Source organism: Hordeum vulgare, chromosome 6H, assembly GCF_904849725.1.
Source record: "Hordeum vulgare subsp. vulgare chromosome 6H, MorexV3_pseudomolecules_assembly, whole genome shotgun sequence".
Taxonomy (NCBI): Eukaryota; Viridiplantae; Streptophyta; class Magnoliopsida; order Poales; family Poaceae; genus Hordeum; species Hordeum vulgare.
In genome coordinates, this window is record NC_058523.1 from 555,813,532 (window position 1) to 555,831,809 (window position 18,278).

At 50.5% G+C, this 18,278-nt stretch overlaps 1 protein-coding gene across 1 annotated transcript; it reads right to left on the bottom strand.

Annotated features, from left to right (window-relative positions):
• Positions 1-14,454: 14,454 nt before the first annotated feature.
• Positions 14,455-16,914, bottom strand: LOC123402485. The gene is made up of 2 exons (XM_045096407.1): positions 16,784-16,914; positions 14,455-16,622 (listed from the first exon to the last, which is right to left on the bottom strand). The coding sequence occupies exons 1-2, from the start codon at positions 16,792-16,794 to the stop codon at positions 14,552-14,554; spliced, it is 2,082 nt and encodes a 693-aa protein (XP_044952342.1). The 5' UTR covers positions 16,795-16,914; the 3' UTR covers positions 14,455-14,551.
• Between the last annotated feature and the right edge of the window lie 1,364 nt (positions 16,915-18,278).

Genomic DNA, 18,278 nt, shown 5'->3' on the forward strand with positions numbered 1-18,278 from the left:
AATTTTCCCGCAGGTACGCCAAAAACGCACTTGGTAGGGTTTAGCTTCATCTGATATACTCGTAAATTATCAAAGGTTTCCTTAAGATCCTCGAGAAGCGTTTCCCCCCGGCGAGTTTTGACCACAATGTCGTCAACATAAGCGTGGACGTTGCGGCCAATTTGGCTATGAAGACAATTCTGGATGCAGCGTTGGTAAGTCGCCCCCGCGCTCTTGAACCCGAACGGCATTGATACATAGCAAAAGACCCCGAACGGGGTTATGAAAGCAGTCTTCTCCTGATCTTCCACAACCATTTTGATCTGATGATAGCCCGAATAGGCGTCCAAGAAACACAATCGTTCGCATCCCGCCACCGAGTCGATAATTTGGTCGATGCGGGGAAGAGCGAAAGGATCCTTGGGACAAGCTCTATTGAGGTCCGTATAGTCAATACACATACGAAACGTGCCATTCTTCTTGAGTACCAACACCGGGTTAGCTAGCCATTTGGGGTGGAAAACTTCCACGATGAACCCAGCAGCTAAGAGTCGGGCGACTTCTTCCCCAATCGCCTTCCGTCGCTCCTCATTAAAACTGCGAAGGTATTGCTGGACAGGTTTGCACTTTGGGTCAATATTAAGATGGTGCTCAGCGAATTCTCTCGGTACACCCGGCATGTCGGAGGGTTTCCATGCAAAGATGTCCCGATTCTCACGGATGAATTCGATGAGCGCGCTTTCCTATTTGGGATCCAGGCCCGTCCCAATGGTAAACTGCTGGGATCAGTCGCCAGGGACGAAGTCGACTGTCTTCGTGTCATCCGTTGCTTTGAACTTGAGGGGAGACTCGGAATCTGTAGTTGGCTTTTTCAGTGGCGACATGTCGGCCGGGTCATCATTGGCCCGGTGATTTTTGAGTTCTTCTGCCGCGCAGGTGACTTCCGCATAGGCCGCGTCTCCTTCCTCGCACTCCTTCGCAATCCTTCTATCTCCGTCAATTGTGATAGGCCCATTGGGACCCGGCATTTTGAGCTTGAGGTAGACGTAGCACGGGCGGTCCATAAACCGAGCGTAAGCCGGTCGCCCGAACAACGCATGGTATGGGCTTTTTAGTTTGACCACCTCAAAGGTCAAAGACTCCGACCTGTAATTCTGCGCGGTTCCAAACGCTACCGAGAGCCTAACCTGGCCTATGGGATAAGCCGACTTGTCCGGGACGATGCCGTGGAAGACCGTGGTTGAAGGCATCAAGTCTTTCTCTAACAGGTTCATCCTCCGGAAGGTGTCGAAGTACAGGATATTGATGCTGCTGCCACCATCCATTAATACTTTCGATAGGGTGTATCCCCCCACTTGGGGAGCCACGACCAGTGCCAAGTCGCCCGGGTTATCTATCCGTGGCGGGTGATCCTCTCTGCTCCACGTTATGGTCTGCTCGGACCAATGGAGATATCGGGGAACTGCCGGTTCAATCACGCTGAACGCCCGGTGATGTACCTTTTTATCACGCCTGCAGGCATTAGTGGTAAAAACATGATATTGCCCATTACTTAGCTGTTTAGGGTTGTTGCGGAAACCCTCGTGGTCATCTTGATCCTGCGGGGCCCCCGGTGAGGGCGGTTGCTGAAAATTTCCCGGCGGGTTGTACCGCCGGTGGTGGTGGTGCACCGGGTACTGGCCGCCGCCTGGCTGCGGGCCCCCTGTGCCTCCTGTTCGGGAAAACCGCCGAAGGGGTTGTGCCTTTGGTTAGGTGCGGCGAGTTGGTCCTGGCGACGGTTCGGATCTTCGCTCTGGCTCTTTTTGATCGCCTTGGCCCGGAATTCTCGCATCACGAAGCAGTTCTCCCAAGAGTGACCCGCCGGGCCGTCGGTCGTGGCGTGGTGCGGGCATGGGCCCTTGAGCAGCTCTTCGTAGTTACGCGGTCTTTTTCCACTGAAGCCCCGATTCTTCTTTTTGCCGTCGTTGGCGTTGGTGTTGGCGACCAGGTCCGAGGGCTCCTCATGCGGCCTGCGCTTGCCGTTGGTCCCCTGGTTGTGACGGTTCCGGCTTTGGAGGCGGGTGTGGCTTTTAGTCGAGTCGCTCTTCTTGGGTGAGTTAGCTTTACCATCCTCACCGGGATCCTTGGTATCGTCAGCCTCGGCGTACCTAGTAAGGGTATCCATCAGCTCGCCCATATCCTGAACCTTCTGCTTGAGTCGCCCCAGCTTCTGGACCAGTGGTTCATAGTGGCAGTTGTGCTCGAGGATAAGCACAGTTTGTGCTGCCGTGATGCCATCAGATGAATGAATGATTTCTGCGACTCGCCGCGACCAGTGGTGCGCCGACTCTTCCGGGCGTTGCACGCAGTGCTGTAAGTCGACGATCGTCATTGGCCGTTTGCAGGTTCCCCGGAAGTTTTTGATGAAACGCTCCTTCAACTCGGCCCAGGACTGGATGGAATTGGGGGGGGGGGTAGGTTTTTCAACCAGGTGCGCGCCGATCCTTCGAGCATCATGGTGAAATATCTGGCGCAAACCGCCTCGTTCACGTCGAGCATGTCCATGGCGATCTCATAGCCCTCGATCCAAGATATTGGTTCAAGATCTGGTGTGTAATTAGGCACCTTCCTTGGTCCTTTGAAATCCTTGGGCATCCTTTCGTTTCGAAGGGCCAGGGATAAACAGGGCACCCCCACTCGCCCTCTGGTTCCCGCGGGAGGAGTCTGGATGTCTTGAATGTTAGGGGGACCTCTGCCCGGCGGGTCCCGATCCGGCGGGTTGTCTTGTCGCGGGGCGCTGTTTACGGCTGGCTGGTCCTCCGGCCAGCCCCTGGTGTAGCTCGCCTGGGGGGTGGAATGCAATCGCTCGGGGCTGTGTGAGAACTGCGCGTTTTGGACCACCGCCGTTTTTAACATCTCGATGGCGTTCCTTGCTTCGATCTCGGCGGGGGTGTTGCCATGGATCGGGAGAGATTCGAGATGGCGAGTTGCGGCAAGCACATTATCCACCGGGTTCGAGAAGTGACCTCGAGGGGTACGGAACCGAGGGATTTGACCCTCGGTAGGCTGGTTCGGCGGGTTAGGGGGGCGTCCCAGCCCTCCTGCTGGGGCGGCTCACATCCCGGGTGTCTGAGGAGTGTCGAACAGGCGAGTCGGATTGAGATCGTGGGGCAGGCGTCCCTGGTGTCACCGCTGATGGACGGCGTCGGTTGCGCGCTGCTGTCTTTCGAGCCGCCAGTTGTCGGTGTTGAATCGCATCATCTTGGCCGTAATCTGGGCTTGTCGAGTCTCCATCCTGGCGGACTCTGTCTCTGCGTCCTGGTGGGCCTTCGCCAGCGCCTCCCTCAATTTTGCTAACTCCGCATTTACCTCTTCTTGGTTCTCTGGCGTCAAGGGGGTCAACATTAGCCTTGTGATTTCTGCTGCTAATTCCACCAGGATCGCCGACACACTTTTGGACGTTCCGCCGGTTCCATCGCCCCCGGCGGGATTGTGCGCGGGTTGAGTTGCCCCGGCCATGTAGATGGCGATCTGGCGGCGGGTTCGGTCGAGGATCTCCGGATCCATGGCCAATGACAAGCCTCCGAGGCCGTCTCCGTGGAGGGGCTGGATGGAGTCTGAATCGCCCATGGATGACTCGTCGTCAGAGTTGACGGGGGTGACTCCTTGAGCCGCCGCGTGTTCCGGCTCCTCCGAGCCCTGCGTGAATCCCACAAAGACTGGGCGGGTCAGATTCCGTGTTATGACTGGATGAACGTACCTGGCCGGCTCGACGATGTCGGAGGAGATGCCCGGCTCAGGGACGGGTGACCCGATTATGCCGATGAAGACGTTGATCTTGCCGAAGGGGACCCTGTAGCCTGATTCCAAGGAGTTTGCTTCGGGTCCCCACCGCTGGTTGTCGATGTAGGCTATGCCGCGTCGGTTCCAAGTCATGAGCGCCGCCGCGTAACTCCCGAACCCTGGTAGGGCTCCCTTTGAGAACTCAACTCCACCGTGCGTAGGCCCCACGGTGGGCGCCAACTGTCGTGGTTTTGTCACGGCATATGTCCTCGTGAAAGGACTTAGTACTGGAGCCATCGCACCCTGGTGGCGACTCAAAGGGGTTAAGCGGGAGAGACACGGCGATTTACCCAGGTTCGGCCCCTCCGAGAAGAGGTAATAGCCTACGTCCTGCTTTGTGTGTATTGATGTGGATTCGATTACAAGGGAGGCGTAACTCGCCCTAACCTAGCACTCGATGATTTCTAACCTGCCTCTTCCTCCCTAAACCCGCCTTTATATATAGGTCGAGCCCTTAGGGTTTAGAAGAGTCCTTTCCTCCTTACAAATCATGAACACCGCGGTCTCCAAGTCACCACCTTGCCAATCCTGGAAACCTGCCGTAAATCATATCCATCTTGGAACGTCGAACCGTCCAGGCAGAAGCCCAACTAACCTTTAAAGGGTGAATCGCCCTATAGGTAACCCGGCCCATAACTGGCGGGTCACTTAATAGATAATATCTCCAACATTAATGAAGCGTTTAACAAGAGACCGGAGAATAGGAAGGGGCGATGGAATAAATTACAGTGGATATTGCACTATTTCCTTTGCTTTTATAATACATAAGGAAAAAATATGACGTGGATAAAATAGTGGTACATAATCATAGAATATTGGGAAAATCTAAGGAGAAGCGCCGCATCACATCACTTCCATGCGGCGGCTTACACGGGCATGCAAAAATCTTCTATCCCATGATAACATCATCACATTAAATGCTTTTTTGAATTTTAAAAATGATTTATCTCATAGATTAATAATTTGATTGAAGATTCGTCTTCACCGTTAGGTTTGTCTCGACGAGACCTTTAAAATAAGATCCTATATTAACATGTTTCGTTGATATTTTTTCGTCGTTCCTAGTTGCCACATTTATGTCATTATAGTTGTCATTTTACGGATGTACAGTTGTCACAAAAATTATGCATAGTTATCGGGACAATAAATTTTTATTTTTTAAGTATTGTAGTGTTATGTGAAGCTAAAAAGTGGTTATTAAAGCACTAACAATAAGCAAGTAAATGCATGAACCAGTAGAAGTACAATGAATCAAGTTTTTTATGGTGTATATCAACATTCTTAAAACCTGGTAACCAAGTTGATTTAATGTGAGAACTATGTGATAAATAATGTGACAAGTAAGTGATAATAATTTGGCAAATACCGACGTAAATAAAAGTTATCGAAACATATCGACATGGGATCTAGTTTTAAAGATTTCGTCACGATAAAGTCAGTGGTGAAAACAAATCATTAATTGAGATAACGGTTGGAGAGATAAATCTTTTTTAAAATACAAAATCAAAATAATACGTAATGATGTCATGTTGCATGCATGCAAAATGAATGAAAGGGAGCCGTCGCATGAGAAGACTAATATACGGCGCCGCTTCCTAGTAAAGTCCTAGAATATTTGCTTGCCAGTCATATTATTAGGTCGCGTTTGGGTATACATAATTATATCCATGCCTACCCACCATTAGTCGGATCGGGTTTGGGCGTTGTTCATGGGTGTTGGAGCTGCCACCCCTTGCCACCCGTCTACCCCTAGCTAGCTCGCTCCTAGCTGCCGCAGCTGGATCGGCCAGAGAAGGAAGAAAGGATTCAGAGAAGTTCAGAGACAACAGTGGACACATGGATTCTTTCGGCGCTCTAACGCCTTCTCCTTTCCTCGAGCACGAACTCGACCAAGTCATCTGTTACAACGATCATCCCGTGGGTTTATATCCCCGAGCCAGTGTATTGGGCACGTACCCACGCCACTACTCGGCCGCGATCTTCTCCACGTCCTGCATGCTCTCGTCGCACCCGCTACGCACCCGCGCGCGCCCGCGTCTCGCGCTGAGCTGCACCAAACGATCCGATCGCGCCGCACGCTCGCCAACAGACACACTCACACCCTACCCTGGTGCACGGACACGCCCATGCGCCCAACGCACGCACACACGCAGGCCCTGATCCTCGGACCAGACGCGCCCAGCATGTCCAGTGCGCGCCCATACCCGCATTGGACGTGCCCGGCTCGTCGTCGTGGCTTATTCGCCTATCATTCACGCCCTAAGCCGCGGCTCAGAGCAGGCCGGCGTCCTCGACGTCGGCGTCCATCATCAGTGCATGTCCCGCGGCTGGCTCCTTCCGCAGCAAAGGGCACTCCCTCTTGAAGTGTCCACTGACGCCGCACGTGTAGCACTTCCCACGTCGGTTGTCCCTGCCGCCCGATGCCGTGCTTGCGGTGCCGTCATCTTCGCCCCCTCTGCGCGCACCATCTCGACGCCGCTCACGCGCACGCCACTGTGTCGCGGTGAGCAAGAGCTGTTCGCCGTCCGTCTGCCCGCGCCGGCACAGCCGCTCGTCGAATGCCTTCAAGCGTCCGAGCGCGTCCTCGAACAGCAACGTCGGCATGTCACAAAACTGCTCCATCCCGGCGACCGCCGCGTACAAGCGATTCGGGACGCAGTCCAGGAACTTCTTCACCATAGCCGCGTCGTCGAGAGTTGCTCCCAGCCCGGCGTAGCGCGCCGCCATGCCGCTGATTTTCCCCGCAAATGCATCCAGCGACTCGTCGCTGGCCATGCGCAGGAGCTCGAACTCCCCGCGCAGTGTGCCCAGCTGAGCCGCGCGCACACGGTCCGCGCCGACGAAACGTGCCTTCAGGCTAGCCCATATCTCCGCCGCCGTTTTCTTCGCGGCCACCTGCAACAGAAGATCGTCGGGGAGCGCCCGGAGCAGATACGCCCTCGCCGACTTGTCTTTCTTGGCGATCACCGCCGCCGAGCCCTCCGACGGAGCCACCGCCTCCCAGAGTCCTGCGGCGTCGAGGTCCGCCTCCACCTTGATGGCCCAGGTGGTGTAGTTGTCCCCCGTCAGCATCGGGACGGACGTTGCCATTGTCGTCCCCGTCCCGCCGGAGTACGGGACCATCGCCATGTCCGGCGAGCCCTCCCGTCGCCCGAGGCTCTGATACCAAATGTTGGAGCTGCCACCCCTTGCCCTAGCACCCGTCTACCCCTAGCTAGCTCGCTCCTAGCTGCCGCAGCTCGATCGGCCAGAGGAGGAAGAAAGGATTCAGAGAAGTTCAGAGACAACAGTGGACATAGGGATTTTTCCGGCGCTCTAACGCCTTCTCCTTTCCTCGAGCACGAACTCGATCAAGTCATCTGTTACAACAATCATCCCGTGGGTTTATATCCCCGAGCCAGCGTACTGGGCACGTACCCACGCCACTACTCGGCCGCGATCTCCTCCACGTCCTGCATGCTCTCGCCGCGCCCGCTACGCACCCGCGCGCGCCCGCGTCTCGCGCTGAGCTGCACCAGACGATCCGATCGCGCCGCACGCTCGCCAACAGACACACTCACACCCTACCCTGGTGCACGGACACGCCCATGCACCCAACCAACGCACACACGCACGCCCTGATCCTCGGACCCGACGCGCGCGTCCAGCATGTGCAGTGCGCGCCCATACCCGCACTGGACGTGCCCGGCTCGTCGCCATGGATTATTCACCTATCAATGGGTATAAAAATATATCCAAACCCTATCCATTCGGATCGGGTAGGGAGGAAGCTGCATGCATGCAGCTATCCTATTGCGCCGGCAAGAGGGTCAAGTTGTTTTTTATTAGTAGTTTGACATTTGGATCAAGCGTGTGCATGAATACATCAGGCTAAGCTAGCAACGATGCAACATGATAGATGCAGAGTAATGCTACATCGACGGACCCTTACGGGGTTTTACAAACTGAGTTTGAGCTGTCAAATTATCATTGGATTAAGGTGAGAAAGGGGGCCATCCACCTGAAAATCAGGGGAGGGTGGAGAGCATTAGAGGGAAGGTCCCGTAAAGTTCATGTAAGGGTCCCTATGTTTAGCATTTCGGTAGATGCAGGTGCAGCTTTGCCCCTGGGGTCGGGTATCTACAGATATCCATGTTTCCTGGGTAAAACTGCCATCTTACTCTCCTTTGACACTGTACAAACGGTTGGTCCTCACTTCTCCAAGATCGTCCAAATTGTAGTAGTACGTTGAAGCGATAGGAACGCGGTGGTCTTCGGCGGCGAAGGCGGATGCCGTGCTCCAGGCCTCCAGCAGCGGCGCCTCGCCCCTAGCCATTCTATATTTAAATCAAGCAACATTCAGGCGCGCACAGCAGCATGCATGTAGAAGAAGAATTTCTTTATTTCTTTATTTAGCGATCAATAAACTTGAGGAATGGTGGGCTTATTATCAAACGAGACTTTGAAGAAGAGCACTCCAACTTGTCTGCCGTGCTGTGCATGGTGGGCTTTCTGAATCATGGCAAAGTCTAGCAACTACTGCACTAGCTAATTGAGTATAGGAAAAGTATGGTCCCAAGTCGCTTCCGACCCGAGCTGTTCCCACAAGCGGGCAAACCCTAGCCACCGTAGCTCGAACCTCCCACTCTGACCTCCCTCCCCCGCCGTCGCCGCGAGCCACCGGGCTTGCGCAGGTGGCGGTGGGGCGCTCCTCCCTCTCGGCACGGGCGGCGCAGGCCGTGAGTCCGAACGACGGGAGGGGGGAGGGGGAGGAGGGTTTGGGCTGCCGCACGGCCCGACGGCGCAAGGATGGGCGTGAGAGGCGGCTGGTCCTTTGCTCCAAGGCGGGGTGGCGGAGTCCCGGCGATGTGCGGTGGATGCGGGACGACTTCCTTCGGGTGGTGGCGCGGGGGTCGTTCTCCTCTAGTCGGATCTGGTGTCGGCGGATCATGGGCTGGCCGGGCCTGCGGGCAGCAAGGCCCATTGCCTTCTCCTCCCGGCTGGTTGCATGGGTAGGGCCGGCGTGGCGGCGGCAGTGGTGGTACGGACTTGGGGCGGCGGTCGATCGAATCTGGCGGTGGTTACTGCGCATTGATGGCACTTGCCCGACGACGTCAGGTGGCGGCGACAATCTTTGGCCGCGGGCATGCGACAACTGGGTGCTGTTGGTTGGAGCAGTGGCCCTTGACGTTGGTGTAGAGGGGGCGGAGCATGTCGCAGGGAGCCGTTGGATCCAGGTGATTTGCGGCCGGAGGTACCGGTTACCACATGATGGTCGGAGGTCCCGGATGCCATGGGGTCTCCGTGTCCTCCTCTCGAGGTAGTGCTAGTTGGCAGTTGGCCAACAGCGCGAGCTGGCCGCCGGTATTGGGGTTTGACTAAGTCCCCCTGCCGCGGGCTGGTTGCTCTCTTGCAACTGTCTCGGCCATTTCTCTGCACAGGTTGAGGTGGAGGCTCGTGGCTTGGTGGGGAGGCAGCCTCATGTTGTGGCGTCGGTGTTGAGTTGTTGGGGGATGTCGGGATGGCGACTTTGGGTGGCGGGATCCACGGTGGGCTTTCTGGCGGTCCTCGTGCAATAATCCTACATCTACGTAAGGTTCTACTTACTTATCATTTACAAAATACTCTTCTTCCTCCTGATTTCAACGTGGGTGGGCCTCAACCATTAATCCTAATCCAATTAACTACCTCTAAATCAGCCTTTACGTAGAAACCTCACGTAACATTATGTGGGTGTAGCATTTCCCGTCCTCGTGGTGACGCTGATGCCTAATCCTCTTGTCTGTGTGGGCGGCGGGGGTAGAGGTGGATGGCTCTGGCAGGCTCTGGTCTTGCCCGAATTTGGCGGGGGTTGGGCTGTATCTCGCGGGGGGAGCAGCAGGGGCACCTCCTGGTGGTAGTGGCGAGTACCCAAGCGAAAGCTTCACACTTAGCACCGACACCGGCGGCGACCCTAGGTGTCGTTCCCTTCTCGAAGGCGTGGCCGTGGGTCTTCTTCATATGCTAGGGCTTCGGGTGAAAACCCTTGTGTGTTCTCAGACTCGGCAGTGGCGACGCATTGCACCGTCACCCTCCTGGGGGCATTGTCGTGGAGTTTTGGTATCCTCGCTTGGTCCTAGGCGAGGTGTTAGGCTTGCTCTAGTTTCTCGTTGTATCTAGCGATCCGCTTTGTAAGAGAGTCATCTCATCACATTATATCGTTCGGCCATGTGCTCTTTGGTGTTGTTGCTTTATATATAGGAAAAGTATGCATGGCAAGACCGATACTCCTATCGTATATTGCTACCTTGGTGGAATTGGAATGTAGAGAAGTTGCTCCGTCCATTCTATTTTCAATCTGCCATTTCCCTGAGGAAAATATAGATGGCTAATATTATTGTGGTGTTGTTTTTGTTGTATTGATCTGACCCTCATATGGGGTATATATAGAATACACGAGGGGGTAGAGGCTTAGAGTACAAGACAAGTAATACATGGTTTAAACCTATTCGATCTCTACTCCTTATCTTTATCTTTAAACCCAAAGTATGTTCTAACATTCCCCCTCAGTCGTAGAGGGAGTGAAGTGGACGATTGCGACTGAATTTGAAGTCATGCGCCTTTGTCATATTCTCCGCCGCGTCATCATCAATTGTGTCTCTCATGGGTCGGCACCTAGGGTGGTGACTGCGTCCCCTTATCTCTAACTTAAACCCAATTATACTTCTAACATTCCCAACCAATATGACTAAGCATGCGCTCCTCTTCCGAGGAACTGCACTGCTCCTTTGCCTATTGATCTTCCAAGCAGGGTCCACTTTGCATAGCCAAGCGAGTGTATCCGGAGCCTGCATCAGCAGCGAGACCGTGTTGGCCATCTCCGGTCATGGCAGGGTGACGATTTTTGCCAATGGAAGGGGGTCTGATGATTGTCGCAGGGGACATGAGCTCTTATTTGGCTACTTTAACGGCACAAGCATCCCTGTATTCTTGGCTTTCCGCCATAACATAAGCTATCTAAGTTGCAATATCTTGATCACAACTGGAATTATTTCCAAACAATGGATCATGAATGGTCTCCAGGTCTCTCTTTGTTAAGCCATCTTGAAATGAGTGGTGTTGATCGTAGTTCTAAGAGGGATTGGCTTCACAGGGTTAACATGCTTCCTTCTCTTAAAGTGCTTCCATTGCCCTAATGTATTCGAAATACTAGCATGTCTACTATAGTATATCACGTTACAAACTCACTCGTCTAAAAATTCTTGATATGTCTGAGGACAACTTCAATACATCACTCAAGCATGGGTGGTTTTGAAATCTCAGAGGCCTTAAGGATCTTTACCTCTCAAATTCGGGATGGCTAGGGCCCATTCCCAGTGATTTGGCAAACATGACATCCCTTCAAGTCATGGACATCCAATTGAAAGCATGCCAATGTTCCTTCTGTCATTTTTTGAGATACTTGTTGGGGTACGAAAAAGGTTGGACTTCTATAGATCTCGTTTCTTTTGGTAGAGTGATGAGATCAAAAGAAGATATAGACTCTCTCGTTGGGATATTATTTGTAGATCCAAAATACAAGGAGGTCTTGGGATCGAGAACTTGGAGGTCAAAAACAAATGTCTGCTTAGAAAATGGTCTTACAGTGTCTGTAGAGTCCGAAGGCATGTGGGTACAAATTTTGAGACATAAGTACCTACATGCTAAAACTTTGGCTCAAGCCACTTCAAAACCTAGTGATTCACCCTTTTGGAAAGGACTTATGAGAACAAAAGTGGCGTTCTTTCATAGGTCTAAGTTGATCGTGGGTAATGGGGAGTCTACGAGGTTTTGGGAAGACACGTGGTTGGGCGATACGCCGTTAGCCACGCAATATCTGGCTCTATATAATATTGTGCAACGTAAGGAGGCTTACGTGTCCACTGTATTACAGTCTGTTCCTCTAAACATTCAGTTCCTAGGAGTTTGTTGGGAGATCGTTGGTTGGCATGGCTTGATCTAGTCAGGAGACTGATGGAGGTTAATTTACCGGATGAGGCCGATACACTCCATTTCAAGTTGTCTAAGAATGACATCTTTTCGGTGAAAACGATGTACTTAGACCTCATTGACTTTGGATCAATCCCCAAATTGATTCATACTTGGAAGATCAAAGTTCCTTTAAGAATCAAAATCTTCATGTGGTTCGTTTACAAGGAAGTTATTCTTACTAAGGATAAGTTGGCAAAACGTAATTGGGCTGGAAACAAAAGATGTAGCTTTTCTGATCAACTTGAAACTATCAAACACCTCTTTCTCGATTGTCCTTTAGCAAAAATACTTTAAAGATCCATTCACATAGCCTTTAATATCACACCTCCAACTAGCATTCGCATGATGTTTGGGAAGTGGCTAAACGGGGTAGACATTGTTATGGCAAAGAATATTCGCATAGGAGTCTGTGCGTTACTTTGGGCTATTTGGAATGGAAGAAATGATATGGTCTTTAACAGACAAAATCGCACAAATTTCTTGCAGGTTCTGTACATGCCAACGTCCTTGATCCGTACATGGTAGCTACTCACTCCTGCGGAGAGCAGTGAATTTTTGGCTACTCGATCTATCTGATGGGAGATGGTAGCACAGTATATCTACAATCAGTTTGGATGACGGTCCAATAGTAGAATAGTTGGATAGATTTCTAGTCCTATTGTACGCCGGTTGTGGCTGTTTATCTGTTCCGGAACTTCTTTGTAACCTTGTTTTGAACTGCAAATATTTTTGCTTGAACTTTAAATAAAGAGGACGTATTCATCGCTCTGATGCAGAGGCCAGAGGCAAGCCTCCTTATCTAAAAAAATATCGTGGGTTTGATGCGAGGTAAATTGGAAAATTTGTGCAATTTGACAATGATACAGTTTGACGGCAACAACTTAGGATAGAGCATAAGGGAGTTCATGGGGCTCTTGCAAAAGTGCTCATGGAATACACTGCAAGAATTCTCAATGCATGATGCAAATATGATCGGTAATCTTCCCATCTTGATTGGGAACAGGACCAATCTCAGTGTTCTTCAAGCATCTGAAAACATGTTAACTACTCCCTCCGTTCCTAAATATAAGTCTTTCTAGAGGTTTCACTAATGGACTACATACGGATGTATATAGACATATTTTAAAGTATAGATTCACTCATTTTACTCCGCATGTAGACACTTATTGAAATATCTTAAAAGACTTATATTTAGGTACGGAGGAAGTAGCACTCTACCTATAGGAGTTGGAGCACTCAGCAATTTGAAAACACTTGACCTCGGTGACAATAACTTGAGCGGTATGCTCTTGAAAGAACATTTTGCAAGTTTGGAGAACTTAAAATGTTTGGACCTCAGCTACATCAACTTCAGTGGTGTATTCTTCAAGGAAAATTTTGCAGGTTTAAGTAATTTACACCATTTCCACGTCAGCTATAACAACTTCAGTGATTTGCTCTTGAAAGAACACTCCACAAGTTTACGTAATTAAAAGCATTTGGACCTCAACCATAATAAATTAAATAGTGTGCTTGTGGAGGAGCATTTTGCAAGACTTTTTAAACTAAAGTATATGGACTTTTCGTACTCTTTGAGGTTAGCTTTCAACCATAAATGGGTTCATCAATTCAGATTGAAGGTCGCGAGATTCCGGTCATGCAAACTAGCTAGGCCCTAGTTTTCCAGAGTGGCTAAAATGGCAATCTCACATTGATGGTCTTGTTCTTGCTAATGCACATTTGGGTGATGTTATTCCTGATTAGTTTTGCGCATTCCTGCAAGCACCAGGAAACAAATTGCACGGCTCATTACCGGCAAAACTACAACACATGTTGGCTCGGTATATACTTCTTGGTTCCAATAAGGTTACATGTCAAGTAGCACAGTTGCCCGTAACTATATCCTGACTCGACCTATCATCAAACTCTTCTTGTGGGTCATTGCCATCACAGCTAAATGCTCTATTACTCAAAGATTTGTTGCTTGCATCAATTCAAGGGCACTATCCCGCAGTCTATATGCCAATTGGCTACACTAAAAGGATTGTACATATCAGGAAACCATTTAACACGAGATATTATTGAGTGATGGAAGGAATCTGATTCAAACTCTGCAAATCGATTTGGTTTGGGTTTTGAGATGTTCAGGTTAGCCCTAAATAACAACAACCTCACTGGTGAATTCCCTAAATTTATTCAAATGTCATCAGGCTTGATGTTCCTTGATCTTTCTAACAATAGGTTATTTGGAGTATTGCCATAATGGTTGACAGAAAAATAAACCACAATTGATGATATTTAGAGTGAGATCAAATATGTTCAATGGTCATATCCCTAAGAGTCCCACTTCCCTTCAGGGTCTTCATTATTTGGACATAGCACATACCAACATATCAGGAAGAACCGAAGAATACCATGGTCTTTGTCAAACTTGAAGGCAAATGAAGGCAGTGGTGTCACATGACACGAAGGATTACTACTATGAAGAGAGCATCCCAGCAATTATGAAGGATCAAAAGCATGACTACACCTTTGCGGTTTACAATATACTGGTAATTCTTGATTTGTCAAGTAATAGCTTGGTGCTGTATGCATCTCTCGATGCAGAGGCCGGGGCGAGGCCTCCTTTTCTAAAAAAAGTAATAGTTTGGTGGGACAGGTTCCAAAGGAGACAAGTCTACTCACTGGGCTTACCAATCTGAACTTGTCAAATAATCAACTCATAGTACTTATTTGCACCACAGAGAAACATGGAGTCCTACGATACAGCACAAAAGTGCATTTACAAGGGTCTCTCACGCGATACTAGCCTTCTTATCAAGGCCATTATGGTTGACCACAGTCGTTTCCTTGAATTTCTATGCCTTTCGTGCCTCTCCAAAAAGCGGCTTGCAATGTCCGTAAACCGCCGGGGGTCCTTGTGGTGACACCAATTGTAGTACAAGGCTGTGGTGAGAATCCAGGTTATCGTGATGAACTCAGTGCTGCTGCTGAGCTGCCTGGCATGTGAGTCATTGCTGCAGTGGCTGGCGGCGTAGCACAACATCTCCACCCACACCCGTGCGATGAGTCGCAACACCCTCTCAACACCGCGACGATTGTTGCACCGATTCAGCACTTTATATGCAAGTTGTACTTCTGGTTGATTGTCGTATGGTCCTTGCTGCCCTCGCCGGTTATCCATAAACCCATGGAAGTTGGAGCAAAAGCTATCGTACTGGCTTCGGCGAACAGGGCTTGGCAACAAGTGAGGCCGCTCCACAAGAAGGAACACCATGTATCTTGACAGTGTGCGGATGGTTTTGACGAGGCTCTTTTGCCGTCTCCTCTCTTCACGGGTCATGTCGGGTCTAGTCGGCTTATCCAAATTGCATTTCCAGAGAAAGGCGTCGGTGGCATAGTGCCAAGCGAGTATGCTGCCGTCAAAACCAGCCTGGTCCAATCCGGCCACACTGGCGTATAATGAACCGCCAGCACCATCCTTGCCCCATCCGCCTAGCACGAGCTGTCCAAGGCCACTCTGGGTGCGGTTGTGGTTCTTTTTTACATAGTCTTGAACCATATGCTCTATGTGGGACACCACCATGTCCTCCACATCGCGTGACATAATGACAGAGCCGAAGAAACGCAGCCTGATCCACCGTTGCTCAAGCCGCAAACAGTCCATCAACAAGTAGCATGTGCTCCTCTTGCGATAGCTGTGCAGCTCAAAAATGTCATGCTGCCCGATGGAGGCCGGCCACTTCCTGCATCCCTCTGCTTCCTTGGCACCCCGGCGGACACGCAACACGGCCTCGTGTAGTTGTATGAAGACGGAACACGATGAAGCTCTTAACGAGGCACATGTCCATGTAGACAATATGGTCCTCAGCAGGGATACAACCTCCAAGACGAATGCCCCACCCAACAAGGTGTAGGTGACGACCATGTCCCGCCTGCTGTAACCTCTGCCACCACCCATAGCGGAACTGTGCTCACGGAAGAGGCAGAACGCCACGACGGTGGCGGCAATGGAGGCAGTACGAGACAGGCATCCGTACCAAGCTCCAATCACCAGGGCCTTGGTGTAGAGAATGTCCCGCATCAGAGAGAGCTGCATCCCAACCAGCTGTGTCAACATGCTGCGCCCAGCTTTAGGATTGGTACCACCATGATACGCCGCTATGGCTCTGGTCTGGAACAGGGACGGCCAGACCCTGTAGTCGACCAACTGACCCATGCAGATATGGAGAAGGTCGTGGGCTCCCTGCAGGACCTCCTCCGGGTCATCCGGAGAAGCCATGTCTTGGTACGGCTTGTCACGTTCCGGTACCGGCACCTCAAAGCCGTCGAGGAACTTCCTGATGCTGTCAAGGCCAGAGGACTTGAGGGCGTATATCCTCTCCCCGTACTTGACGACGCCCACCATGAACATCAGCAGTGACGCGGCGAGTAAGGCCCCGCGACCGACGTACTTGTACAGCACGTAGGCCGCCCCGGCGGCCTGCACCACCAGGGTTAGCAAGTGCCGCAGCCAGAGATCGTTGTCCTCCATGGCGTAGGCGGTGATGGTGTCCTGTCCGCCGAGGTGCACCAGCAGTAAGGACGCCCAGAACGCCATGAGCTGCTGCTGCTCGCGTGGCTTGCAGCTCAGCGCCATGTGCCCCAACACGTAGATCGCCACCGAGTCGGCCAGCAGGTATAGCAGCCACATGATGCCATTCAGCGCGGCAGACAGTCGAGCCCAGCGGGATGCACGCCGGCGCCACTCGGTGAAGACGAGCAGGAGCACTTGCAGCAGTAAGCTTGAAAGCAGCAGGATCTGCACCTCCCATCCTCCCAACTGTTCTGCCAATCCCCCCATCGATCGGTTACTGACCATGCAAAAAAAAAAAACACCAATCAGTTAGGACTTAGGATGCAGTTCATGTTTCTCTCGATATGAACTCAAAAAATTACAAAAACTGAAGAGAAAAATTCATCTTAATTAGCTTAGAACCTTGAGGACCCAACATATATCTGATTTGGAACGTACCTCTTGGCCATCAGCGTCGGCACTGGTTGGGGAATTTCTCCCCTTGGCGTATGGAGGAGCTAGCCCACCGAGAATCTAAGGGGAATTATTGGTGGGGAGTAAAGGGAGTTAGACGAGAGCGGAGTGTTATCGCATAAGAGCAGCAGGATCACACATATATAAGCAATAATCATGCATGAAAATTAATGCACATAATCGAGTGAACAAAGATGTGACAAGTAGCAGCTTCAATACCATATTCCTCTTATATTATTTTATTACAAGAAGACAAGACAGGATTCAAACTTGAAGTAAGCCGAGGAGAAAGTAAGCACAGAAGAAGAAAGAGATCCCTGTCAAAAAAGGAAGAAGAAAGAGATGTGCTTTTGTACATCACCCTCGTAAACTTTTGAAAACTATATTTTCATCCATCCATATAAAATAGTACTCCCTCTATCCCAAAATAAGTGACTCAACTTTATACAAAGTTAATACAAAACCGAGTCACGGAGGGAGTAAAAGATTAAGCCACCCCCGTGTCCCCATCGTCGCTCCCAGGGCAAGAAACCATGTCGACATCGGCTCCTCCCCACCGTGAGACGACAAATCTGTAGTTTGACTGTGTGGCACACACCACCGACACACCGAAAGGCCCTCAAGTCCATCACGTTGCTCGTTCCCTGGATGATATGGAAACATAGGAACGTATGCGTCTTCGGCAATGCGACACCACCATTGAATAGCTAGTAGATAGGATCAAAGACGTGTTGGGCAAAGGCTGGCCCCAGAGACTTAGGGTTGTTCTTCCAACATCCTAGAACATCAATTGATCGGACTCAAGACACTGTAAAGCTCACCTCCTCAGAGGACCATTCTATATTTTCAATGAAATGAAACACAAAGGTCCTTTGCGTTTTCTTGAAAAAATGAAAAAATGTCTGACCGTGCGTGATCTGCGCCTAGCGGAGTGAACATAAGCATTAATGCGGCCCTACAATCACATTAATGTGTAACTCGTCGGATCTACTATGTTTGTACTTATGTCTTCATGCCTGAGAGTTCATATTGGCAATTCAGTAGTACTGAATTTTTAACAACTATGATCAGATTATGGGGTAATGGTTACGACAGCTGATTCGAAAGGAATCTTTTGAAAGAGAGAGGTTTCCAATAATATGGCTATTATCAACTACAAGAAAAATATCATGTCAACGTATCTACAAAGTTCCGAACTTCAGGGATCGACTATCCTTTTCCTTTTCAGATAGTTTCTTTTCTTTTCTCTCCAGGAGAGCACAAATTACTGTGGACTATGGACATATAGAGGATAGATTACAAGAATGGAAACAGAAAATGGTGAGGTACGAAAAACAATTGTCCAGCTACAAGCTTACAACATAACAAATTATGCTGATAAACATGTTACATGCTGTGTAAATATTGTATTATCGAGTGCTCATATTCTTTGCAGATGCAAATGCATTAGCATAATTGTCCAGTATCCTCCCTTAATTCT